Raw genomic sequence first — 27,423 nt, 5'->3', positions numbered from 1 at the left:
GGCAATTAGCTTTAATATACTTTTGGCTGTGTAGAGTGTGCCTGTGTGTTGTACTGTGATACATAATAATTATTTACTCGATGTGGAAAAAGGAGCCAGTTTTGGTCAGCCAGACAGGCGGCGACAAGATAGATTGAAGAATCTGAAGGGGTTTCAGATAATCAAGTTCCTTATTTTAAGGTTTAACATAAAATGCTTGCAGCAAATCGATTTGTACGAAGGTTTACAACATCTGCTGTAAGTATGATTATTATTTGGCCTAGGCCTAGGGCCTAGGCTACATCGTGTGGGGTTGGTTGCCTAGAAAGGTCATCATCATATGCTCTAACCCTATACATACTATAGGCCTAGGCTTAACTTGAATTTTAGGCCTGGTCTGAGCTAGACCTAGGATCTAGGCTAGGTCTATATATAGGCCATAGATAGGGCTACTACTTGAGTACTACTATAGCCTAGAAAGAATAGAAGTAAGGGTAAAGCTTAGTTAGAATAATGGATGGGATAGGTTGACACCTAGCTAGTAAGTAGTAGGCCCAGCTAGCTAGTAAAGTAGTGTGTAGGCCTACCTGTACTATGTACTAGCAAATGCTATATTGGCCTATATAGAATAATAATTCACAAACCCAAGTCAGATACAAAGAAGTATTTCTTTCAATTGAGGCTGTACTGTGATGATCAGTTTTCAGAATTCAATGAAAAGCTTTTTTTCACCAGAAAATGAATGTAATGATTAGCTGTTTTTCAGGTTTTGAAGCATGTAAGATCAGACAGTGATGTACTCACTATTCGTCAAGAAGGGCAATGAATTGTCACAAATGGATGATTTTGTTGAATAGTTGCTAGTTAGTAGACAAGATGTTACATTTTGTGATTAAGTTTAAGTTAAGTTAAGTTTAAAACACTGTAGAACAATTAATAAATAATCCATAACCAGTATTTTTGGTGCTGTAGATTTGTACAGTATATAAATTTAAATGTGGAAATAACAAATATTTTATGTTGGATTGTTTAATCATGTCAGTTTTAGTATCTTATTTTTATCTTTATGATTTGTTTGTATAGGCCTAACTGCATTGGTCTTCCAAGCTATGGTCTTCAAAGCCTGGTATTCATGTATATTTTATTCATTCAAATAAATAATTCATTAATTTTTCTCCAAAATATAATCCATAGAATAGAAATAGTGTAATAAATTTTCATAACATTCAAAACAAGAAGACACAAAACAAGAAGACATATCCATAACACAAAACAAGAAGACATATCCATAACACAAAACAAAAATAAATGAAACAAAAACAAATTATAAACTGTTAACTTTTAAAATACAATGCAAATATTCAATCATAGAGATCATTTATAATATGTAATAACTTATTCATTAATTAGTTATTAGTAGTGCTATTATTGCTATTATTATTATTATTTAATGCAATAAGTCTTGTCCAGATGTATTACCATTTATTTTGTCATTTTATAGTGAAAACATTTTTCTTTCTACAGAAGTGATTAACTTTATTAAAACTACAAAAAATCCTATTCAAAGTCTGATTTAATTAATCTTCCTTGTTCATGTTTTTGTATTTTAATAATTTAAAAAATTGGTTTATTATTTATAAAATGTCAGAATATCAAATTTGTTATGTAGAATTGAATGGATAATCACTATAAAATCTACTCATTGTACCTCAACATATGTCACAGCCAATGATATGCAGTAGATTGACCTTTGTTCCAAATATGGTGCTGGTTCGTGAATGATGCAACAGACATGTTCCAAATATGGAAGACACGTGGCAATTTCCCTGGAAAAAGTGAATGCTTCATTGATCAAGTAGATAATCCGCTGCAAGGCTGATATGTATTTCCTCTGGTGTGGTCCGTAATAAGTGTCAAACGAGTCACTTTGTTTATAAAATGTGATGTCAAAATTTGAAGTATTTTTTTACAATTTCCATACTTAAGCCTACTCGATAATACTGTACAATACGATAATAAACGTAGGCATATTGATTGTCTTTTTTATTGTCAAATAATATTAATAATTAATACTATTATAATAAATGGCATCAATTCATAGTACAGTACAAGATTAATGTTTAGAATGTTACCAAAACTTTCATACTTTTAACAAAATAGATTGTACAGTATTTAAAATGTATACTGCTCCTGGATCGATGATATACGGACATTATTGCGCCGTAAATGAGTTAAATTCAGCTGGAAAACCGCATTATACCAGTTATGACGGTTTCATTATGACTGTTTCACATGGAGGAGGAACCTCCATGGTTTCACCGAAACGTATGCAACGAGTGTTTCTATTGGACGCGAACGTGGGTGAGGTGTGGGCGTGGCAAGACTGTCGGTCGAAGGTTGTGCATGTTATATATCAATCGAACTCACTCAAGCCCTGATGGACTGGATTGTGTTTGCAGTGAAGGTTATATCATATTGCCAACGATTAAGCACTGTTTTGAAATAGCTTGTGTATATTTTACGGCTGCATTATTTACAGTATACTAGATATCGTGTAGAAAGGTGAAATCCTAGTTAGGCCTAGATAAGCAAACCAAAGCCTAGGCCCTAGACTCTAGGTAGGCCTAGTAGGCCTAGCCTATACTAGTAGCTAGTAGTACTGTAGATAGTTAGAAGCGTAACACACTACAGTTGCATGAATGAGGCCTAACTGAAACTAATTTGGGATTATCACAACTTGTAAAGTGATATCGGATCAGGTTATTTAAATTGCAAATTGAATTTTTAATTAATTACATTAATGAACAGACAGGTTTATGCATTGTTCTACTACACAGTAGACGCATTGATTCATATATTGTTCCGAGGGCAAGGCAAAGGCCACCCAGGGTTTCCCCAGGTATAGTCTCGCACCCCAAAATCGACTTAATTTCGTGTTCTATGTGGGGTGGGGTTATAGCAGAGGATATAAGGTACTCTGAAAATGTGCATGCATGACCTATTATAATAGTGTTTAAAGTATCCAAGAATCAAACCATGCCACTATGCATGCACATTTTCAGAGTACCGTATATCCTCTGGTATAATCCCACCCCCCTAGAACACGAAATTAGGTCGACTTTGGGATGTGAGTTTATACCTGGGGAAACCCTGGTTCAGAAAATAAATTATTGTTATAGCATTTCTTGTAAAAACTCATCTAAACTGGCTAGATAGAGAGGCCTACATCTAGACCAAAAGTCAATACTGGGACTAAACCTGGAGGTATGCCTGTTTGTGAAATCAGACATAAAGTAGGGGTGGGATCCCGGGTGGGATTAAACCTGAAGTGGGATTATACCGTAGGATATATGGTCTATTTATCCTTCGGCTGTGGAGCAGGCGATTACAAGACTTTTCCAAGCACTTCAATCTTGGGCAAGTGAGGCTATTTGTTCAGCTTGTATCATGCCTCCATCGTACCCTAGAACACGTTGAACATACGGTAGGCTAAATTAGATTTTCGAGAACGTCCAGGCCTCCTTTTCCCATGAGTTGGTATATAGAGGGCATAATTATGTTCTTGCAGGCTCCTCCTCTGGCAGACAGAGAATGTGCCCAAGGAATCTCGGCTGGTGGCTCCTTACACAGTTGATAAAGGACTCATTTGATATACGGTAGTAATCTTGTTCAATACAAAGTTTAAAGGCAATTTGTTTGACCATTGTGGCTAGGAATCGATCGGGGGTTTAATTCAAATCATGTGTGACTTTTTGAATTTGTTTACTTTCCCATGATCTTTAGGTGCAAGCATGAGGAAAGTTAAAAGATGGTGTGGCTTGGTAGTCTAAATTATTATGAACTACCTAAAATGCTATGACTATTTTTTGTTTGTTTTAGAATCAAGCCTATAGTAGAGCATATGAAATAACTGCTAATCTTTTATGGTGTTTTAAATTGTGTAAATAATTCTGTATTGTACCTAGCTCAGTATGTATAGCTTAATACGAGACTCCGACACAGTCAGGGCCAACCAATTGAGGACAAAAAAATAAAATATAGTAATTTTTACCAATTTTTGTCTATAGAAACTAAAATACAATTAACATGTACCAGCATCTTTAAGTTGTCGCCTCATAAATAATTATGAAATATGGAAGTTCTTTTAATTAAATCATTGTATTGTTACATACAGTACCATTTCAATGATGAAAAAAGAAATATTGGTTTTGAATATTTTTTAATAATAAATGAATAAACTTAATTTTGTTAATTATTTGGCTTTATTTATTTAATTATATGACCTTAACATTTAAGCCAAAAACTATTAAAATTACCAGTGATGACTTTATAGACTAGACAGTTGTCTATTTATGTATTTAAACACACTTCTGTGTTGGGCCATTCTGCTCATGTTTTCCTTTTGGGCTATATGCCAAATTGTTAATAAATTTATTTATTTTGTTAATATAAAATGATAAAAAAAAGCAGCAAAAACTGATATAGATATATATGGGTGTCTGTGAAAGTGTCTTGCCTAAGTACACAATAAGTAAACATAACTGCATTCAAGAACTTTAGTACATAAGACCTACAACAACAATTCACCATTTGTACATGTGCATTAGGGGACCTACTAGATACTGATCTAAGTCACCATTTGTACATGTGCATTAGGGGACCTACTAGATAGTGATCTAAGTTCGCTTTTTAGAAATGGTTTTGTGTGAGGTTTTCTTGTTCTTTGACCATGTCTTTTTGTAATTTCAGCACACGATGGCCCAGATGAGAGTAGCAATTATTGGGCAAAGTCAATTTGGTGAAGAAGTCTACAAGTTACTGAAGAACAAAGGTCATGAGGTTGTTGGTGTGTTCACTGTACCAGATATCAAAGGAAAGCCTGATCCACTTGGCAAGTCATATTATTATTTAATAGCTGATAAACCTTAACTGTTCTACACCACTTGAACCACCCCTGTTCATGTAGACATGGACTCATTCTAGAGTATGATTGTTGTTCCTATCTTGTACCCATCTAATCAGTACTAAGCATTATTGGTATCTCTTTAAGCAGCCATTTCCTGTCAGCATGACAGATAAAGTTTTTTATATTGCAATTTTGGATTGTTTGTACAAATGAGAGTCCCAATAAACTTTCTGAAAATAAAAAAGTCTCCCAAAGCTTTCTTTTTCCCATTAAAAACCCATTCAGAATACCAGACTTTCTGTTATTAGGCCAGCCTAGAGGATGTCCTGTATTGGAAAGTACGCTGTATATTAATACTTGATATAATTGAGTAAGGTTAATATTATAATACCTCTTTGATGTCAAAGCCCGTGTCAAAGTGTTTGGTATGGGAGAGAAGAGATTAAAATTGATGTGTTGATTTTGACTACGATTCGCATGGAATTATTTTACCAGAGTATAGTCCAACCGCCCATATTTAAATACACTTTGAAAGACATTTGTTGTATATATACTGTGCAATTTTCAGTTCAACATTGTGAGATAATGTCCTGAATTTATTTACAGCAATATCTGCAGAGAAAGATGGAGTAAAGGTTTTTAAATATCCTCGCTGGAGAGTCAAAGGTCAACCTATCGCTGATGTTGTTGAAGAATATAAAAGTTGTGGAGCTGAAATTAATGTGATGCCTTTCTGTTCTCAATTTATCCCAATGGATGTGATTGATTTCCCAAAGCATGGCTCCATCATCTATCATCCATCTCTTCTTCCAAGACACAGGGGTGCATCTGCAATCAATTGGTATGTGTTTTGGTATCTTGTTGGCTTTAGTGCAGGTATAAACGTTAATTTTTTTTTCATACATTTTTACATCATGTTGTAATGTTACATGGTTACTGTAGTGCGGTTGGTAAGATGTAAAATAGTAGTTATTAGTAAGTAAGCTTGGTAAGTAATCTTTATCATTGTTATTATTGCTATCCAAACAAAAGAAAGTCAAATAATATGTACCACCAAGAAACGTACAATAATTTGAATATTCTCATTCTCTTTAAACTCATTATGCTAAAAGATTGGCAGATGCTTGTCGTACAGTATCCCGATACCAGCAACACCAACATATTTTTCAATAAAATTTAAAATTATTTATTTGATCATCATTTACTGCATTACATTTAAATAATTTATTAATTTGTTAATAGAATAAAAATGGTGATAACATTAATATGTTGACTGTCCTATTGATTATTAATATTTTTATTTAGCTTTGTTTACTAAATAATAGTTGCCCAAAACAGGCAATCAAGAAACCCTCATTTATACTATAGACATATACATAAAAATGAGAAAAAACTCTCATAATTAAAAAAAAATGTTGTGCACATGAATAGTCAATTTTCCAAATTTCTTTTAGGACATTGATGTGTGGAGATAAGAAGGCAGGGTTCACTGTCTTTTGGGCTGATGATGGTCTTGACACTGGACCAATCCTTCTTCAGAAAGAGGTTGATGTTGATCCTAATGACACCGTAGATACACTGTACAACAGATTTCTCTACCCTGAAGGCATCAAAGCAATGGTAAACTAAAGTAGTATTAGGCCTGTTCACACCTATGTATATTCTTGAACCAGTAAAAGATTAGTGGAAGCCATCTCTTATGACATTGATCTTTTGTTTGTTACGACAGCTCAAGATACAAGATGTGATGATATAGTGTAATATGTTTATGATACGATAGTCATGCATCAATGATTTTGACCTTTAATCTATTTACTTTTGCACACCGCCTGTTTCACTTCAGTTTGTAATGAAAGCATTTGATATTCGAATCTGAATACTTTTCAGTTACATTACATTATTATAGTGTAACCTTGCTTTCAATATGAAAGCCTAACTCCATGGATGTAAACATACCGTCAGTTGCATAACATTATTATAGCGTAACCTTGTTTTCAATATGAAAGCCTAACTCCATGGATCAAAACATACCGTCAGTTGCATAACATTTAATAGCCAGGTTCTAGTGGATTAGGCCAAGTTGAGCCGCCGACAAGTTGAGCCGCCGCCAGAAAAACGTTATTTTCTATGGAACGCCAAATGCTAACTTTCGCCGGTGCTCGTTCAATTTATGTTAGGGATAACGATGTACATTCAAACGTTTATATATCATGGTTTTTAGTATATATATTATTAAATATTATAATTAAAGAAATAATTATGAAAATCTGGCTTGTAGATTCCAAAATACAGTGATGTTTTTAGCCAAAAATGATGTAAACATGTTGCCCCTCATTCAGTCGGCAGTTGTTTGTAGTTGTAGGCTAGAGCCTAGGCCTACTCCATTTTTCGGTAAAATAATTACATAAAATCACGTTTTTTAGTAAAATATTTTGTGTATTAACATTTTAAAATTCAATAAAATATGATATTAAAAGATTAGTAAATAAAAAATAATATTTATTTAACCTCATTCGAAAAAATGTTAATACTCTATTAATTAGTACGTGGTAGGCCTACACGCGAGAAAAATTATGAGTGCACTGAATTCTTTCCTCGAAAGATTAAAAACAATTAAATTATTAAATATTAGTTATTACTACTTTCCTTTGCTTGCTGTGTTAATTGTAATAGGCCTATGTAATTATATATTATTTATTTTCATGACACAATAAACCAAGACCATGAACTTGTACTCTAGGACAACATCCTAATCACTACGCGAAATGTCGTAAAAGAGGCATGCACTGGGCGTTTCATAGAAATCACCGGCGGCTCAACTTGTCGGCGGCCCAACCGGTCATATCCCGTTCTAGTTTGGCCTCCTGCTTTAACTTATTATTAATAGTATCAAAAATAGTAATCAATTTTGACATAGTGTTTTATTTTTTTGATGTATGCTATTTTGCAGGGTGAAGCTGTGGACTTGATCTCCGAGAACGAAGCTCCTAAAATTGTACAACCTGAGGAGGGCGCTACATATGATAAGTTATGGAGGAAGAAAGAACTTGCAAAGGTAAATTAAACTGAATGATATTGTCTAATGTTCTCTGTAAACAATCACAACTTGGTAACATTAAACTGAATGATATTGTCTAATGTTCTCTGTAAACAATCACAACTTGGTAACATTAAACTAAATGATATTGTCTAATGTTCTCTGTAAACAATCACAACATGGTAACATTGAACTGAATGATATTGTCTAATGTTCTCTGTAAACAATCACAACTTGGTAACATTGAACAAGCATAGTAAAGAAAACTAAAATCAGATAAGTTGAAAAGGACTGTTATAATAGTATATATTTTTTTTTTTTTTTTGTTAATTGTTGTTTTATATCAATGAGTCTGTGACTGATTATTATTTTATAAACAAGTGATAAGTACAGAAGCAGGAATTCTCCACAGTTTTCTACCATGGGCCAGATATTGTAATTTACTAATAATGCTGCGGGCCATGATTGTGGCTGACTTAAGACAATTTTGAAAAATAAAGCAGAATTTAAATTAGACAAGTGAATGAATGTGCCGGTCCGTACCATTTAAATGAAACCATAAATTTGATCAATAATATAAACCATATTTTTGCAGATAAATTGGGATCAACCAACAGAAGTACTTCATAACTTTATTAGAGGTAATGACAAACTACCAGGAGCATGGACTACAATAGATGCACAGGTAAATTGATTAAACTGAATAATAATCTGTATTAACCCCCAAGTTTATTTTGCTCCCCTGGGACCCAAAAGCATATGTCACATAATTAACCCTAAATTTTTTTCTAAACATAGACATTAAAAAAATTAAAAAAGAAATATAATGCAAAGGACATTTTATTTTCAAATATTTTATCAAATTTGTGTGACAACTTATTTTGGCGGAGTATGGATTATGCAAATTTTATAAATATTTTAGGAAAATTATTAAAAATTTGTAATTTATATTTGACTACCAAATGCACAAAAAATAATAAATATTTCATAATAAAACTCATCTCTTCATCAGAACCTATTTCTTCTCTTCAAAATAAGACCAAACTTGACCATTATGAATGACCGGTTTCGAAATAATGAAGAAATTAGTAGACTGTGTCATCCGACGATGACCATATGGGGCCTAGGCCTATCGGGAGCCGCCCCGAGAGTGTCGTCGCCGCTGTTTGTTCACCGGGAATGTTAAAAAAAACATCCCGAAAGCGACTTGGAATTCGCGATTCTCACGCGCACCGGCATCTCTCGGGAGCTTAGTCCGCTGTTTTAGACGTGTAGCTTGCAGAAAATTTGACGGAAATGCGTTGAAAACTTATGAAATTAAAACAAGTTTGGTATCAAAATGTTTGTCAAAAGTTATGCTTCAATAAACTGACCTTTGCGCAGAGTTTGAACAAATATTTCATGCCCATAATGCATCTGACATGTCAGGGTTCATATTACAATCAAAGGTAAACAATATGGCGCGGCCCTCGTGAGGACATCTTCACGACTTTTCTCCGGTAGAAAAATCACATTTTTACATGGAAATATGACGATTTAGACACTGTAACTGATACATAATCTTTATTTATTATACATTTTATATTGTATACAAGCTTCAAAATAGTGATTATTAGAAATAAAGATGGATTTTAGACAATTTTACGTTGTATGTTTAGGCCTAGATTCATTCAACGCGCCTGTCGCGTTTCGAACAGCGTGCTTCGAAAAACGGTTATATTTTCGAATTTTATTTTCAAACTAACTTCAACAATTGTTTTTATATATTTAGAAGCATATTTTTTTTTAAAAAGTTGAGTATTTTGTATAATTTGTTGTCACGATTCATGCACAGCAAACTGCGCATGTAAATTCGATTTACTTTTTTGTTGTTGATAATTTGTTTACAATGACCTTGACTTTTAACCTCATGAGCGCTTTAAGCGCTTATCGTGGTGAATCGGTTAAAGGTTTTAGAGAAGTATCTTTAAAGGTTGAATATACTGTGCCTAGCGAACTGAAATCTGTTTCATTTCTCAACATTTTCAAAATATAATTATAGATGAATATTATATGCATTAATATACCAAATCAAATATGGTGCTAATGGTTCTGTTGTTTACAGTTTACATTATTATTATTACACAAAAATATAATAATACCACATTGAAAAGAAGCATAATTGAAAAGACTAGATGGTTGTGCCCACAGATGGTTCTCGAATACACAGTAATTTTATCGTAAAAAATATGGCGATTTTCAAATGTACACAATGATGCTTAGTTGAGTACTGCTAATAATATAGATAGGTAAATATGCGAAGCATCTTCGTATAATTGTGTGCAGGTATTTTTCAGCATGTCCATTAGACAGTGTATGCCACGATCACAATTTTAATTATCAATATTGAATTATCTAACCCAAAATTTGGTGTTTAAAATCAGTACCGAAAGTATGAATCAATCATCGAGTAAAATTTCTAGAAGTATCGCATGGTTTATGCCCTTATGTAAATTTATATATAGATGATAATATAAAAATAATGAATGTTTTATATTCGTGTAATGGTACAAATAATGGCATGAGGTGAATGATGAAAGGTTATATATCAACGAGGCAACGCCGAGTTGATATATAACCTTTCGTCATTCAATGGAACACATGACATGATATATATAATACAATTCCTTCTCAAACTTAATTTGTACATTTCTTAGTTTTTAATCATTCTCAGTTTACATTTTGTAATTTTTTTTTCTTAATATTCACTGTAAACGGGTTGCACATCTTATTGAAAGTGTGCCTCTGATTTAAAAGAGATACAATAAAAGTTCAGCTCAGTTCAACTGTCTCAAAGTAAAGTGGATTAGAAGTTATTATCATTTCACCTGCTATCACCAAATACCACTCATTTGTCTGTTCAGTACACTGGGGTAGCCTCTACTCTCCTGAAACATGCACTGGGTTAAACTTTAAAGTGCACACAAGCCCGATGTGCACACAAGCCTGATGTGCACACAAGCCTGATGTGCACACAAGCCCGATGTGCACACAAGCCTGATGTGCACACAAGCCTGATGTGTACCGTGTACTGTTTGACAAGACTACTTGTTCTACCACTAAAACTATTATTGAACCTGTGGCTCAGCTACTCTGTTTTATTCCTTGCTTATCATTCTTGTTTTTTTCATATTATTTAAATTTTTAGCAAGTGACAGTTTTGGGTTCCGGCATGTTCACAGGAGCAAAGCCTAAAGGTCAGGAGGTGGAAATTGCAGGAATGAGTAAACCTGGTATAGTTCACAAAGGAGGTCTTATTCTAACCGGCAATGATGACAAAATGGTAAGAACAGATTATTGTATTGGTCACAGGTTGACTGATCGTATTATTGTTTGGCCTATCAAGATTTTATAAAATATTTGATAGTATATTATGAATACTGTATATCACCTAAGTATATGCATTTCTGTTCAACGGAAAAGACAATTTAATTTAATGGTTAAATTCCATGTTCAGGGTTTTTTTTTTTTTGATATCGCCATAGATATATTTAGAACTGAACATATAGATTGCAGCATCTATAATTGCTCTGATTTGTTAGCCAATACACTACATAGTACAGCATGGCTATTGCATTCAATTCAAGATGAAAAAGAATGACATTTTTGTTTTGTTGAATTTTTCAATATGAAATGTACTTAAAATTATTTTTGATCTTTGGAATAAAATAGATAAAATTAGGAAATTGAACAAGAGGTTTGGTTATAGGAAAACATATAAAGAGTGTATTCTGTATTGTGCAGAATTGAAGAAGTAATAAATAACTCTTCACAGTTAAATGTCAAAACACTGATTCTTGAAGATGGTAAAATGATTAAGGCTGAGATGTATGGACAGGCACCTGAAGAACACGAGAAGCTTGAATTGACTGATGAAGAACAACAAATGGCAGATAAAGTCAAGGTTGGTTATGTTATTAAATAATAAAGGCATTCAACTTGAGGATAAAATGTTGTTTCCTAATACAGTATTTGCAAAATTCAATTAAAAAGCAACATGTTTTTCTTGAAATATGTTAATAGTAGCTTGTACTGTATAACGTTTTTAGAGTATCTGGATTGGTATTCTCTCAAGTTCAGTGGAGAATGATACAGATTTCTTCAAGATGGGTGCTGGCTCAATGGATGTTGCTAGGTAACTTGTTTTATGACTTGTTTCACATTTATATTTTATTAATAAAAAATTATTGTTTCATGATAGTTTCAATGATTTCTTCATGAGAGTGTTTTATGAGATTGTCTACGATTGTTTTATAAGCCACTGTCAACGTTTGTTTTACAAGACACTGTCAACGATTGTTTTATGACACTGTCAATGATTGTTTTATAAGACACTGTCAACGATTGTATTTTTTAGACACTGTCAACGATTGTTTTATGACACTGTCAACGATTGTTTCATGAAACACTGTCAACGATTGTTTTATGACACTGTCAACGATTGTTTTATGACACTATCAACGATTGTTTCATGAAACACTGTCAATGATTGTTTTATGACACTGTCTATGATTGTTTTATGACACTATCAATGATTGTTTTATGACACTATCAACGATTGTTTCATGAAACACTGTCTGATTGTTTTATGACACTGTCAACGATTGTTTTATAAGACACTGTCAACGATTGTTTTATAAGACACTGTCAACGATTGTTTTATGACACTATCAACGATTGTTTCATGAAACACTGTCAACGATTGTTTTATAAGACCCTGTCAACGATTGTTTTATGAATCACTGTCAACAATTGTTTTATAAGCTGTCAACAATTGTTTTATAAGACACTGTTCACGATTGTTTTATGACACTGTCTACGATTGTTTTATGACACTGTCAACGATTGTTTTATAAGACACTGTCAGTGGTTGTTTCATAAGACACTGTCAACGATTGTTTCATTAGACACTCTACGATTGTTTCATGAGACACTTTCAACGATTGTTTCATGAGACACTTTCAACGATTGTTTTATGACACTGTCAACGATTGTTTTATGACACTGTCAACGATTGTTTTATGACACTGTCAATGATTGTTTTATGACAGTCAACAATTGTTTTATAAGACATTCAACAATTGTTTTATAAGACATTCAACAATTGTTTTATAAGACATTCAACAATTGTTTTATAAGACATTCAACAATTGTTTTATAAGACATTCAACAATTGTTTTATGAGACTCAACGATTTTTTTCATGAATGGCTAAAGGTATACTTGATGTTAATACAGTACTAAGTAGATTAAAATTGAATGAAAATTCTGTGTTAAGTCGGTCATGTTTGTTTGAAATTTCTAGTTTTTGTGCATGCGTTCAGTTTTCATGAAGCATTTTTCCCCCAATAGATTGGTCGAAGAAGTGCATGAAAAGTGTGAAGTTGAACTACAAAATGAGGATGTTTATATGGCTACAACATTTGAAGAGTTTATACAGATGATGATTAGGAGACATAGAGGTCTTGATGTTGTTGAGTTTACATACGATGCAGTAAGCCAGGCTGCCTTTTGCTATCTGTGTTGTTTGCACAGGTTTTTCTTCTGGAGTTCTACCAGTTAAAACACTGTTCCTTTCAAACTACTTTCAAAAGTGCTGAAATATTTACTGTGTCTACCACTAGACCAGGTCCATCCAGCTGAAGCTGATCATTAGGGACCCTCACAAAAATACAATATGAGATATAAGCATGTAACAGTAACACATTTAATTAAAATAAATAGAATTTATAAAGACAAACAAAATAAAATAATGCACAAAAAAAAAATTGAATCAAAAATTAAATGAATTAAATCAAATTGGCCAAAGAAAGGATAGGAAATAGGTAGTAACTAAAAATAAGATGAAGCAAGTCAGATTAAAGCAAGAGATATAATTTACCAATTTAGCATTTTTATAATTAATATTGATACTAATATTCATTGCTTGAGAATATGAATTACCATTATTGCCAACTAATATGTAGTTTACATATGTTGTTTTTTTTAAGTAATATATAATACTGTTTTGCAGGTAGAAATGGATGTTAATAATATGCACTTAAGATTTCCAAATCAACTATTCATTAACAATGAGTTTGTTGATTCAGAAAGTGGCAACACATTTGAGACAATAAACCCTGCTGATGAGACAGTCATCTGCAAAGTGGCAAAAGCGAGTCCAGCAGATTGTAACCGGGCAGTGTCTGCTGCAAAGGTACTTAATCGTGCTAGTGTAGATTGTTTGAGTAAAGGTTAATAACAATTCTGGCTTTTTTTAATGATACATTTTTAGTGTTACTTACTTTTGATTCATTGATGGAGGCGTAAGTCGTTGGTCCTTGTACATAACGCATGTCTCTAATATTTGTTGCAAAATGCTTGACCTAGGGTCTGGTCTTTTATTGCATTGGATCATGACACTATTCATTTCATTGTTCACATGTTATCTTTATTCTGTACAAAATTAAAGGAATTTGTTTAATTTTGAGAGAGATTGTTCTTGTCATACGTAACTAAGGTTTTCCTTAATCTGCCAATTTGTTTTATACAAAATACAAGAATATCAAAATATAGTTTTCTTCTCCATACACCTGATAGTATCAGGGACTTGTCCGATACTATCAAGTAATAACTTTTATTGTCAAATACAAATGATTTTATTCTAGTAAAATTTGTGTAAAATAGATAACAAGAGGTTAATATTTAATTATTTATTCATGATTTATTTTAAACTTTGACCCCTAGGCTGCATTTGAAGAAGGTGAATGGGGAAAGATGAGTGCCAGGGAAAGAGGAAAACTTATGTTCAGGTACAGTATTACTATTGTGATGTTTGTGTTCATCAAAAATACAACAGTATTCAAATAATGAATGTTTATGAGTTGGATGGTGAGAATATTTTTATTGAGCTGGAGCAAAGTTGAAAATAAAGCAGTCAAGTTTTCAACTCATGAAATATTAACTTATTTTTTCAATTTATCGATGAATGCTAGGCCGAGATTCTAGGCCATTAAAAAAGCAGTGCTCCAACTTTAGATGCGGAGTAGAACTAGTAGATTCTCGACGGCAATCAGGCAACAAAATTCGCAAAATGTTTTAGAGAAAGCTGAACTTGCGTTAGAGCGTGTTATTTATCACCATTAGATATCACTTTTCCTTTTTGGGGTAGGGCTTATTACAAATGACACATGATGCATAATTAACTAATCAAATTGCAAGAATACAATCAATTAAAATATGTACTAAATATTTTATGAAATAATGTCAATTTCAATTAGTGAAACTCTGTAGATAGTATGAATCCATGTAGCCAAAAGTAAAACAATCATTGCCAAATATAAAAGCAATGTTACTTTACACTTGGGAAAAAATTAATGTTTTCACTTATAAAATGACACAATAAATGTTAATCACTTCCAAATAAAAAAAAAGGTATTTATTCGACTAAATACCCCAGGGCGTTTATTGTTCAGGAGGGTTTTTAGGGGATTTAGAGAGGCATTTATTTGTTTGTAGAATCAAATACACACTCCCAAGAGATGAACAAATACAACATAATTAACATCAAGAAGGGATAAAATACAGTAAAAAATGTATCAAAGTGCATGTGGCAGGGCGTTTATTGGAGGAAATAAATAAACGCCCAGGGCATTTATTAAATTAAATATTGTAAAGTTTTCACTTATATAAAAAGACAAAATAAACGGTTAAATTCACCCAAAAACCCATTGACTTCTAGTCAATTTTTTACGATCCAATTTGTTGTCACGTGAACTAATGTGACATTTCTTTGGTTGCTTAAAGGTTGCTTCACCCCAAGAATTTTAAGAAGCACTTTACATATTTTTTTATTAGTATTTTTGCATCTTGTCAACAGGTTGGCTGATTTAATGGAAGAACACAAAGCTGAATTAGCCACATTGGAAAGCATGGATTCGGGAGCAGTATATACGTTAGCCATTAAAACACATGTTGGAATGTCAATTGACACATTTAGATACTTTGCAGGATGGTGTGACAAGATACAGGTATTATAACATATCTGTATTTCTGACAACAATAAATTGCCGCAAGTTGGTGTTGAATTGCTGACAAAACTGACAAATCAAATGGTTCACAAATTAAGTCATAGTTTGTAAACATAATATCTACAAACCAATACTTCTTCAATTCTTGCGACATAATGTTTTTCAGATCTTTTATTTTATTTAAACTAAATAATTTTTGATATATATTAAAAAGCAGATCCAGTAGAATATATAAAATATTATTTTATTATTTATTATTATTTTAAACAAATCAGGCAAAGAACATTATTATTTTAAATAAATATTTTAAATATATATACATCAAAAACACAGAGGTAAAATATAAACACACAAAATTAAAATTTAAAATTGCAAAAACATTTTTAAAAATGAATCTGATTTTATTCTTTATCTTAGGGCTCAACCATTCCAATTAATCATGCAAGACCCAATCGCAATATGACATATACAAGAAGAGAGCCCATAGGGTAAGTTATTTTGCAACCATTTAAATGTGGTAACATTTGTCTTCGCCTACATGAATGTGAAACAAATTGGCATATCATCATTTTAAATGGTTATATGCGTTATTAAATTTTGCTCCCCTGATCTGCCCCTGCCTTAAAATTAATACATAATGTTTTAATTTAGAATTTAATTTGATATATTGAAGTAAATATATCATAACTGCCTTTGGAAAGGTCTGCCCCTGCCTTAGAATTAATACATAATGTTTTAATTTAGAATTTAATTTGATATATTGAAGTAAATATATCATAACTGCCTTTGGAAAGGTCAGTAGTTAATTTGTAAGATTAAAATTGTCTGAGAAATCACTGTAGTTAGCCTCTCCTGCAATAAAAAGTCTCATATGAAAGCCGCCGGGAATAATGTTTATCCAAATGCCTGTAGTGTTTCGACGTGGCTAATGACTTGATTGTCTACTGTGTAAGTTTCTGCAATCCATGAATTGTTCTTATTGTAGTAGATGTAAATTAATTTTATTTTGCATATTATATAAAAAGGCTTTTTACTTAGCTTGTAATAAAATAATATATCCAAAGTTGATATTGTTGCTGGTGCGTGGATTTTGAAACATGATATTGATGTTTGTTTTTAGTAAAAGCTTACTAGAATAATTTTATTATTCCCAAATCCACTTTGTTCACTCATGTTGGATGACTTTGCATAACCTTAACAACCTAACCTTAGTTCATTTGTGTTTTTAATATTTAAAACATTATATAATAATTACTTTGTAAAAATTTGAATCTTTATAGTTTAAGTAATTTTGTTTTTAGTAATTTATTATAAGAAATATAATCAACTTCAACATATTTTTTTTCAAATATAATCAACCAAATTAAAAACTAAGATACAGACAAATCTAGACCCTTGTAATTGAAAACAACAAATTTGATACATTAACAGGTTTTAATTAACTAAAATCATGTTTTTGCATTAAATTTTAAAATGATTGTTTTATTTCAGTGTGTGTGGTATTGTTGTACCATGGAATTACCCATTAATGATGTTAGCTTGGAAGATGGCCGCATGTATTGCTGCTGGTAATACGGTTATTTTAAAACCAGCCCAAGTGACGCCACTAACCGCCCTTAAGTTTTCAGAACTTGTTGTTAAGGCTGGATTCCCACCTGGTGTAATCAACATTCTTCCAGGATCAGGTAAATGTATTATACCACCACGTCTGAGTATATCCGTGCCATCTTTGATTTGTGAATTACGTATCACCTGCCATTCATTATTTATGCTGCTCATTTAAATCATTTCTTATCCTGCCAGTCATTTTAAAGATGTATTGTCCATTGAAACACAAAAAATGAAGGTCAAAATATTCTAAATTTAAATTGGCCATATCAAAGTAATATTAAAGTTATTCACTTTAAGTCGAAAATTCGAGCCAAAAACAACAAGTTTAAACGTAATTAACAAGTAAATTAATTTGATTACATTTCGTCTGAAAAATCGTCGTGAGCGAAAGTAAACAAAGATTTCATACCACGGGTATGCATGATGCTAATTAGGATTGTTTACAACTCGTCGCGGTTGAGAAGGTGTTTTCACACAGATCGCGAGGAAGTTTTATGATTATACATACAGAGTAGCCAAACAAGCGCATTGCATTATGAGATAAGTTTGCGATCAAAACATATCGCGATTTGAACAAAAAACGTCTGTATTTCAGTTAAATGATTTTTTTTTTTGACTAATTTTTGGTGAAAGTTAATAACTATTATGATACTTCAAAATGACCCACTTTTTTTCCAAATCTTTTTTTTTTTTTTGGAATTACTCAAAGGGACAATACATCTTTAAGGTTAAATCAACATTTTTATCTTAGTTTGATATTTTAGACATTTATTATACAAATAATGAATCTATGAGTGCAATGAAATAAATCATTTTATGAGGTAAGAGGTGAAAATAGAACACCGAATGTAATTACTTGTTCCATTGCACGAATATAAAACATTCTTTGTTTTAACACCTACTTTGAACAAGGCCTAAACCAACTCCAACTTTGGATGCAGAGTAGAGCAAATATAGATGCCGTAAAATACAGGTTTAATTTTGACCGGGGATCAGTCAATAGTTGCTCATTGTGTAACAGCAATATAACAAAATTCAATGGACATATACCGAAATGGAGAAGTTATTGAATATCGTTTGACCCATAATCCTTCAATTAAATGAAAAGAATCTACTTGTGTGTTATAAAGTTTACTTATAAAATTGATGATGGTCATTCAACTTATTAGAGACAATCTTTACTGTCTTTAGTTTATCAAAGAAAATGTTATATTCTTGTATGATATATGGCATCTTTGATAAGGTAGCATGGTGAATAACCTTTAGTATTGTTGATTATTCTGTTGAAACCTGAATGTCAATGGGCTGCATAATGTACATTTTATGTATTAATGTCATTTATGTATTGATATACTGTACTTAGTATACATTATTATTTTAAGTAAGACCTTAAAGCATTTCATGTTATCCTTAATCATGATCACTGTATTTTTTTTAATACATGTTTTTTTTTTTTTTGGTTTGTAGCTATTACTGAAGCAAAGTAGTCAATTGGTTATATTATGTACTTTATGAATGAATCATAAAATAGTTTCTCAGGTTTTTACTTTGTGCTTACAAAACTATTTTGAATGTTGACAACGAGGGAATACATTTAATTTGTACTGAATGGTACTCTGCAATTGCATTAATCTTTCAATGTGGATGGTGGACAACAAACAAAAACACATTCTGCACATGCATATAAAACTGTTGAATTAGCAGTCAGTGGCCTAGTTTTCGCTTGTGTTTAAAACAAAAAAAATCTGCTTCATATACCATCAAATCAAAAGCTCCCTATTGTTGATTGTATATTCATTTTAATACTTGTCACCTCTTTCGAGGCTACTGTAGTTGAAGTAATAACTATCAGTGGTTGGGATAGGAGGAACATTAAAATCATAATCATGTTTATGTGCAGTTAAAGTTAAGTATTTTTAACTGACCATCGTGTATTAAGAACATTCAAATGACATCACACCATTGTTGTAATAATGTAATATTGCACATAATAAACATCAATATGTTTTTGTCTTCAGGTTCTGTTGTTGGTCAGGCATTGACTGATCACCCAGACATTCGTAAATTGGGTTTCACAGGATCTACTCCTATTGGAAAGCAAATCATGAAAAGGTAAAATATGATCTGTTGATTTGTTTCAATTGTCAATTAATTAATTCAAATTAAAAATCAAATCAACTTTGTTTCACTGAAAGTACACAAAAAGTTTTTCTCGACAGAAAAAATAGAACTAATAAATTAAATTAATAAAACATTGTATTATGCAATTTAAAAATGTGATTATTACAATAACGCTTACGAACTCTGAAATCAACACAAGGAATTTTCTCGCCTATAAAAATATTTTAAAAACCCCTGAGTGAAATGGATTATATTTTTGGATGGAATTTTTTATTTCTAAAATTTTTCTTGCATTTTCAGTTGTGCCGAAAGTAACTTAAAAAAAGTTTCTCTAGAACTTGGTGGCAAATCTCCATTAATAATCTTCTCCGATTGTGATATGGACCGTGCAGTACGTCAGGGATGTGGCGCCGTTTTCTTTAACAAAGGCGAGAACTGTATTGCAGCTGGAAGGTTGTTTGTAGAAGATACAATTCATGATGAATACATAAGAAGAGTTGTAAGTTTTTATTGGAATAAGCAACACACCAGTGAGTGTTAACCACCTCTTAAGTCAGTAAAATTTTGCTCTACATGTAGTTTGTTATAATACAATATGACCAGCAGGCATCCATGATACTCTGAAATGTTGCCATCCGGCATCCATGCATGCTATTACGGTATTGTGCCACAAGGCCAGGGGTTGTCGATCATTTTACAATATTTCTCAATTGCACCATCCATTTTTTTTATGTATAAAAATAAAATTAATATACGATATATTTTTTTTAATGTATTCAAGGTTGAGGAAGTAAAGAAGATGAAAATTGGTCATCCGCTAGACAGGTCTACCAGTCACGGACCACAAAATCACCGAGCTCACATGGAAAAGCTAGTAGAATATTGTGAGATAGGTGTTAAGGAAGGCGCAACATTAGTGTATGGTGGAAAACAGGCAGATAGGCCAGGTAATTATAAGGATTTATTTTAATATCCATTACCAATCGATTTATTAATATGAATATTTATGAATGAATGATTTATTTATGAATATACAATACAAAAAAATGATTTGAAATTGTTTGAAAAGGAAAATATAAATTATATATTTATATATAAAATAAAATATATTCCTATACTGCTCTACTACTACTACCAGACCCACTATTAAACTGGTGGTGTAATACCCTACACTTCCACCAGACCGACAATTGAACTAGTTCATTGATTGTGTAATACCCTGTATTTATACTACCAGGCCCACAATTGGACTATTTGTAGACTGGTGTAATACCCTACACTTCCACCAGACCGACAATTGAACTAGTTCATTGATTGTGTAATACCCTGTATTTATACTACCAGGCCCACAATTGGACTAGTTTGTAGACTGGTGTAATACCCTGTATTTCCACCAGACCAACAATTGAACTAGTTCATTGATTGGTGTAATACCCTGTATTTATACTACCAGGCCCACAATTGGACTAGTTTGTAGACTGGTGTAATACCCTACACTTCCACCAGACCGACAATTGAACTAGTTCATTGATTGGTGTAATACCCTGTATTTATACTACCAGGCCCACAATTGGACTAGTTTGTAGACTGGTGTAATACCGTACACTTCCACCAGACCGACAATTGAACTAGTTCATTGATTGGTGTAATACCCTGTATTTATACTACCAGGCCCACAATTGGACTAGTTTGTAGACTGGTGTAATACCCTGTATTTCCACCAGACCAACAATTGAACTAGTTCATTGATTGGTGTAATACCCTGTATTTATACTACCAGACCCACAATTTAACTGGTTTGTAGACTGGTGTAATACCCTGTATTACTACTACCACACCCACAATTGGACTGGTTTGTAGACTGGTGTAATACCCTGTATTTATACTACCAGACCCACAATTGGACTAGTTTGTAGACTGGTGTAATACCCTGTATTTCCACCAGACCAACAATTGAACTAGTTCATTGATTGGTGTAATACCCTGTATTTATACTACCAGGCCCACAATTGGACTAGTTTGTAGACTGGTGTAATACCGTACACTTCCACCAGACCGACAATTGAACTAGTTCATTGATTGGTGTAATACCCTGTATTTATACTACCAGGCCCACAATTGGACTAGTTTGTAGACTGGTGTAATACCCTGTATTTCCACCAGACCAACAATTGAACTAGTTCATTGATTGGTGTAATACCCTGTATTTATACTACCAGGCCCACAATTGGACTGGTTTGTAGACTGGTGTAATACCCTGTATTACTACTACCACACCCACAATTGGACTGGTTTGTAGACTGGTGTAATACCCTGTATTTATACTACCAGACCCACAATTGGACTGGTTTGTAGACTGGTGTAATACCCTGTATTTCCACCAGACCAACAATTGAACTAGTTCATTGATTGGTGTAATACCCTGTATTTATACTACCAGGCCCACAATTGGACTGGTTTGTAGACTGGTGTAATACCCTGTATTTCCACCAGACCAACAATTGAACTAGTTCATTGATTGTGTAATACCCTGTATTTATACTACCAGACCCACAATTGGACTGGTTTGTAGACTGGTGTAATACCCTGTATTTCCACCAGACCAACAATTGAACTAGTTCATTGATTGGTGTAATACCCTGTATTTATACTACCAGGCCCACAATTGGACTGGTTTGTAGACTGGTGTAATACCCTGTATTACTACTACCAGACCACAATTGGACTGGTTTGTAGACTACTGCCTTTACTTCCACACCCATTTGAACTGGTTCATGGATATTAGAATTTTGTTTTGGATTTCACTAACCAATTTTTAATTTTTATTTTTTAGGATTGTTTATGGAGCCCACCATATTCACAGGTGTTACTGATACCATGATGATGGCCCATGAAGAATCATTTGGTCCCATCATGGTTGTTTCGAAGTTCAGTGCAAGGTAATATATATTATTGTTTTACACATTGGTTTACCTACGAAAAGCAGGAGGTCAACATCATATTGTAGTTTTGTAAACTGAAATCTTTTTAGAAGAGAATGTTGTTAGCATGAATATAGTTTAGTACCTTTATATAGCTATACTTGTTGCATATTAAGTAACCAGTTAACAGTTCAGACAGTAAAAGAGGTTTTTACAAATTACAAAAGTATTCTATTTTTAACTACAATCTATTGTTGTATTTTAGTGACATTGATGGAATGTTGCAGAGTGCAAATGGCACAGAGTTTGGCCTTGCTTCTGGTGTGTTTACAAATGACATTAACAAGGCTATGTATGTGAGTGAGAAGTTAGATGCAGGAACAGTATTTGTTAATACCTACAATAAAACAGATGTTGCTGCACCGTTTGGAGGCTTCAAACAATCTGGGTTTGGCAAAGATCTTGGTAAGTGTATTACAACTAAAAAGTGACAGTGATAATAGATATCGATATTGTATGTTCTGCCATTAAATCAGTGGTGGCGCCAGTATTTACCCCGACCGAGGGGCCATGTGCGCGGACCTAGTATCCATTGGATAGGGTTGTCTAGGGGGTCCCAGGGACGGAGCTGAGGCGCATCACAGAGGCCTTGGGTAAGTGTGTGCAAAATTTATGAGTTGTACCTCAGCCCCACCATGGTTGGGACTGAGGTAAGACAATTTTTTTAAATAAAGCTGCTAGGTCCCTGGAAATTACACATATACTTTGAGTAGTAGTCTGGCTATGGGAAAGAAAATAGCCCTCATTTTAGATACACCGAAATCAACTAGGGTAGTAAACATTGCTGTCGGACTTTGCATGTTTTCACTGATAGCTTTCAGGAGTTTCCCTTTTAATATTTAATTGAAAGCAAGGCACTTGGAATACTGAATCTATGCTACCATTGTCATACAGTAGCTAGAAAGTAGTACTATCAATACATACAAGCATTGATCTACAATCAACCCATTTTTTATTTACTAAATTCTTTCAGAAAAGATCAGCTGATACACCTATTGTACAAGAGGCTGAAATATCTTTTTGTTAGCATTGTCACCATGTTTCTATTGCATGCATCATTACATTTCTAAATTAAAGGGGGGTTCCGGGTTTAAAATGAATAGTAAAAAATGTAAAATATATTTGTTTGTCTCTTGAACGGTAAAAGTTTCAATTTATATAAGCGCCCAGTGAAACAGAACGAAGGCTGTGAAATCAGGCCAGATTACAAGTGCAGCTACGGCAAAATCACACTGTGGTTACAAAATAGGAAATTCGTGAAATGGTCCATCTTCCGACGACTCGTTATCATTAACCATATCAATTACGTTTGTAAAATTATACTTATCTGATGTAATTTTAGTCGGTCTTCCCATTTATAAAGTCAATTTTTTATGAAAATTCATCAAAACAGTGAAAAATTAGATATGTTTGCACTTTACGTTTGCCGATTTTCGCACCGACTTAGGGAAAAATCAAAATCAATGAAGCGTAACGATACTGTACATTCCTGCTGAGGATCGAGCGAGACGACGATACACGTGCTCTCTCTGCTGCCCATGCCTGGCTTCGTCACGTGATAAGCAGATACAACAATACCAAACTGGTCGGGTCGAGTATACCCCGTCTATAATCACAACATGAACGATGTACAGTATTTGATTGAAGGTCGACTCGACCTACCGGAATGGTATAGATATAAATATAGCTCGAATGAGAGAGTTGGAATATTTGTGTAGTGCAGCCTATAGTAAAAGGCCTGGTAGTAGTATCAATTCGCATAGGGTCTACTACACTAGCTAGCTCAATTTTTAACTGGGCCGGATCGGCTAGGTCTCCCTACTACCTGGTCTACTTGCTTGATGCATGAGTATTCGCTTTTTTGGAGAGTAAGCTAAGCCTATTTTATTTTCGGCCTACTTAGACGATCGGGACACCATACCATATCGTGTGGACGGCGATCGGACCTTGTTTTGCTTCAATATTTACAGCCGATTTTGTAGAACGTTTTAGGTTTAGATTGTTTAGGAGTTTGGTTGATAAGATGGGTTTTGTTATTTATGGGCCAATCGTCTAGTAGTAGGCTAGCTAGGCCCATGGGCCCCATTGTTTTAACGTAGCCATCGTGGCATGGAATCCCTAGTCAGAATGGCTCTCGCTCGCCCATTACATTAGGCTAGGCCTAGAGTATTAGTATTGTACGTGAAGCCGATAATACGATCTGTACTATAGAGGTATAAAAATAGTATAATTTATGACTCCGTAATCTGTACTAAATTTGGTATTTCATTAAATGTCAAATAAATATATGCTACTACTGTTATTATTACACTTTAGGCCTAGCTTAGAAAATCTACAAAAAATGTATTTCACAATGATCGGGTGGTTGTCGTTTGACAGGGGAGAGAGATGTAAATTAGTTGACAAACACAACGTACACATGACGTCGCGAGTTTGGAATCCACTGGTGACGTGATTTTGTGAATATCTCATGAATATTAATGAGCTTCCCTAAGCTGCTGAAAAACAGACTTTCCATGAATTTACCCTAAAATGTATATGAAATTTAATTTTTTTAATTTCTCGTTATTACTTCTTCATTCTGACATGTCTATATTGTTATATTATTTTTAATTTAATAAATAAACGATATTTAAAAGCAATTTTAAACCCAGAATACCCCTTTAAAGTCACTCATTGCGCCCTCGATATGTTTTTCTTATGTGAAACGTTGCCCGATCACCAACAAGCGTGTGAGCAAGCCCAATTAAACAGTCTGAATACTGTTCTTTGCAATCAATTCACCAATAGTATAGGGAATAACCGATGAACACAAACCTGTAATTAATTTTCACACAAATAGGAACCTTGGTCCCTGCAGGGGTCTGGTTTTTGCAGCCAATAGAATAAACAATATTTGATACAAGTATAACTGTATGTATTTTTTTATTTTAGGTGAAGAGGCTCTTCACGAATATTTACGGACAAAAACCGTCACAATAGAGTATTGAAGAAAATTAGAATATGAAGTAAACTGGTTTCTATTACCAACATACTGTATGCTGCTCACAATTGGTATTTTCTAATTTTAGCAAGTGTTTTATATAATAGCCAAGATACTGTACTTTGTTATAGTATAGTGCTATCTCCTTCCAGTGTCTGGTTAGTTTTATTAAAACACAGGCATATCTTATCAAGTGTGTGTACTGTATAATTACAACTCAATTTACATTAAAATTATTCATTTTCAAAATAAACATTTTTAAACTGTAAAATCTTATCACTGTTTGCCATGTAGTGTACTGAAGATGTCCTTAAATATTGTCCTTAAAATCAGAAGTATGGATAATAATAACTAACTGTTTACTTACCATTTTGATAATATGAAATAGCTTGGTGGCACGGAGCTAGTTAATTGGTCTGATGTTTTGCCCCAGTATAATATTTCAGAAGACACTCATTCTCAGGTGGCACTCAAAACCAATGACCTCTGGATAACTAGTCTACCATTTATACCTAGACAACCAAACTTGTGCTGATGGCTAGGATTAGGTTCAAGCCCAAGGAAGAAGAGGGTACTGCACCAATGTTATACAAATATGAATGTTTATGAGTGCGATTGTACAAATAATTTCAAAATTCTATTTTGACAAGGCAAAACCCAAATAAAAATAGAATTTTATATTTCACCGAATATTATTTGCATGATTATAGAAACATTCATTATCTGTTTTATATAACTTCTAAGTAGATTTGCTATTGTTCAGAATTCACACAGATTTTTTCATATATGTGAAAAGACCAATTAACACTTCTATTTTGTTTATACATCCACAGAAGCCAAATGTTTAGGTAATTAACTTTTACATTTTTTATGTATGAATGTTATAATTTTTTATAATTCATACAATTTGAGGCTTTACATTTGATTGTAAAGGATGTTGTTATAAAGTGCATGTACACAATATCATGCCTCATGATGAATTCAACACCCTAACAGGGTAAAGACATATATAGAGATTTAGAATATTGTACAATACACAGAGTAGTGTACAATACAATAACAGAGTAGTGTACAATACAATAACAGAGTAGTGTACAATACAATAACAGAGTAGTGTACAATACAATAACAGAGTAGTGTACACTAAGGTTAGTTTGAATGTAGTAGATCAAAGAATATTTAAAGCAGCTTTATTTTGGTAAGGGTGAAACTTTGCAGCTGAGTGTTGTCATGCAATTAAAAGATATGAGTGGGGTAACCTTCAATTATTATTGTTGCACTCTATTAATTATTTTATGTCAGATTTGATAGTGCTTTTGAAGCTGATCACTAGGCTTGTAATCAAGCTCTCATATATGTCAAAATCTTTATTATTGTTTATAAATACCCTTTAATGTGTTACTGTTTTAATTCAACTTGGCAAGTGAAAAGTGACAACTTTATGTTTGTTTTAATTCGTCCTAAACAAGGTTTAATCCCATTGTGATTGCAATCAAGTCTATTTTAATTAGATTGGTAAAGAAACTGTTTTAATTTGAAGGATATTTTTAATTATTTGACACATCTGGAAAATATGTAAATAAATTCTTTGAAATTCTTGTCGATTAGAAATCTACAACTGAATTTGTTTACCACTAGCAAATTTTAATTTCAACATGCTGTTTTCATAACCTAAAAGGTTGTTAATGGTTGGATATATTGTTTTAATAAAACATTTACGACATTCAAATTTGTATCTAAACGTTTTGTTTTTTTAAT

At 32.9% G+C, this 27,423-nt stretch overlaps 1 protein-coding gene across 2 annotated transcripts; it reads left to right on the top strand.

Moving 5' to 3' along the window:
- The first annotated feature begins 62 nt into the window (after nucleotides 1–62).
- On the top strand, nucleotides 63–26,811 carry LOC140058719 (cytosolic 10-formyltetrahydrofolate dehydrogenase-like). Of its 2 annotated transcripts, none has more exons than XM_072104434.1 (21): nucleotides 63–237; nucleotides 4,729–4,870; nucleotides 5,492–5,726; nucleotides 6,340–6,505; nucleotides 7,836–7,940; nucleotides 8,518–8,607; nucleotides 11,110–11,244; nucleotides 11,737–11,865; nucleotides 12,011–12,096; nucleotides 13,313–13,454; nucleotides 13,974–14,156; nucleotides 14,687–14,751; nucleotides 15,819–15,969; nucleotides 16,387–16,457; nucleotides 17,461–17,654; nucleotides 19,599–19,692; nucleotides 20,002–20,200; nucleotides 20,483–20,648; nucleotides 22,535–22,640; nucleotides 22,888–23,087; nucleotides 25,617–26,811. In XM_072104434.1, the coding sequence occupies exons 1-21, from the start codon at nucleotides 193–195 to the stop codon at nucleotides 25,670–25,672; spliced, it is 2,760 nt and encodes a 919-aa protein (XP_071960535.1). In that variant the 5' UTR covers nucleotides 63–192; the 3' UTR covers nucleotides 25,673–26,811. The 2 variants fall into 2 exon arrangements, with proteins under 2 accessions (XP_071960535.1, XP_071960536.1); XM_072104435.1 differs by lacking the exon at nucleotides 63–237 and adding an exon at nucleotides 2,348–2,541.
- The last annotated feature ends 612 nt before the right edge of the window (nucleotides 26,812–27,423 follow it).

This window comes from Antedon mediterranea, chromosome 9 (assembly GCF_964355755.1).
Source record: "Antedon mediterranea chromosome 9, ecAntMedi1.1, whole genome shotgun sequence".
Classification (NCBI taxonomy): domain Eukaryota; kingdom Metazoa; phylum Echinodermata; class Crinoidea; order Comatulida; family Antedonidae; genus Antedon; species Antedon mediterranea.
Note: the sequence above shows the minus strand (reverse complement) of the source record. Positions and strands in the feature narration are given on the sequence as shown.

What these genes read in the sequence shown, in the direction of transcription:
- LOC140058719 (XM_072104434.1), top strand. Translation starts at nt 193, where the DNA reads ATGCTTGCAGCAAATCGATTTGTACGAAGGTTTACAACATCTGCT. An exon ending in GGCTCAATGGATGTTGCTAG is followed by an intron (nt 12,097 to 13,312) that starts GTAACTTGTTTT and finishes TTCCCCCAATAG; the next exon opens with ATTGGTCGAAGAAGTGCATG. An exon ending in TTGAGTTTACATACGATGCA is followed by an intron (nt 13,455 to 13,973) that starts GTAAGCCAGGCT and finishes ACTGTTTTGCAG; the next exon opens with GTAGAAATGGATGTTAATAA.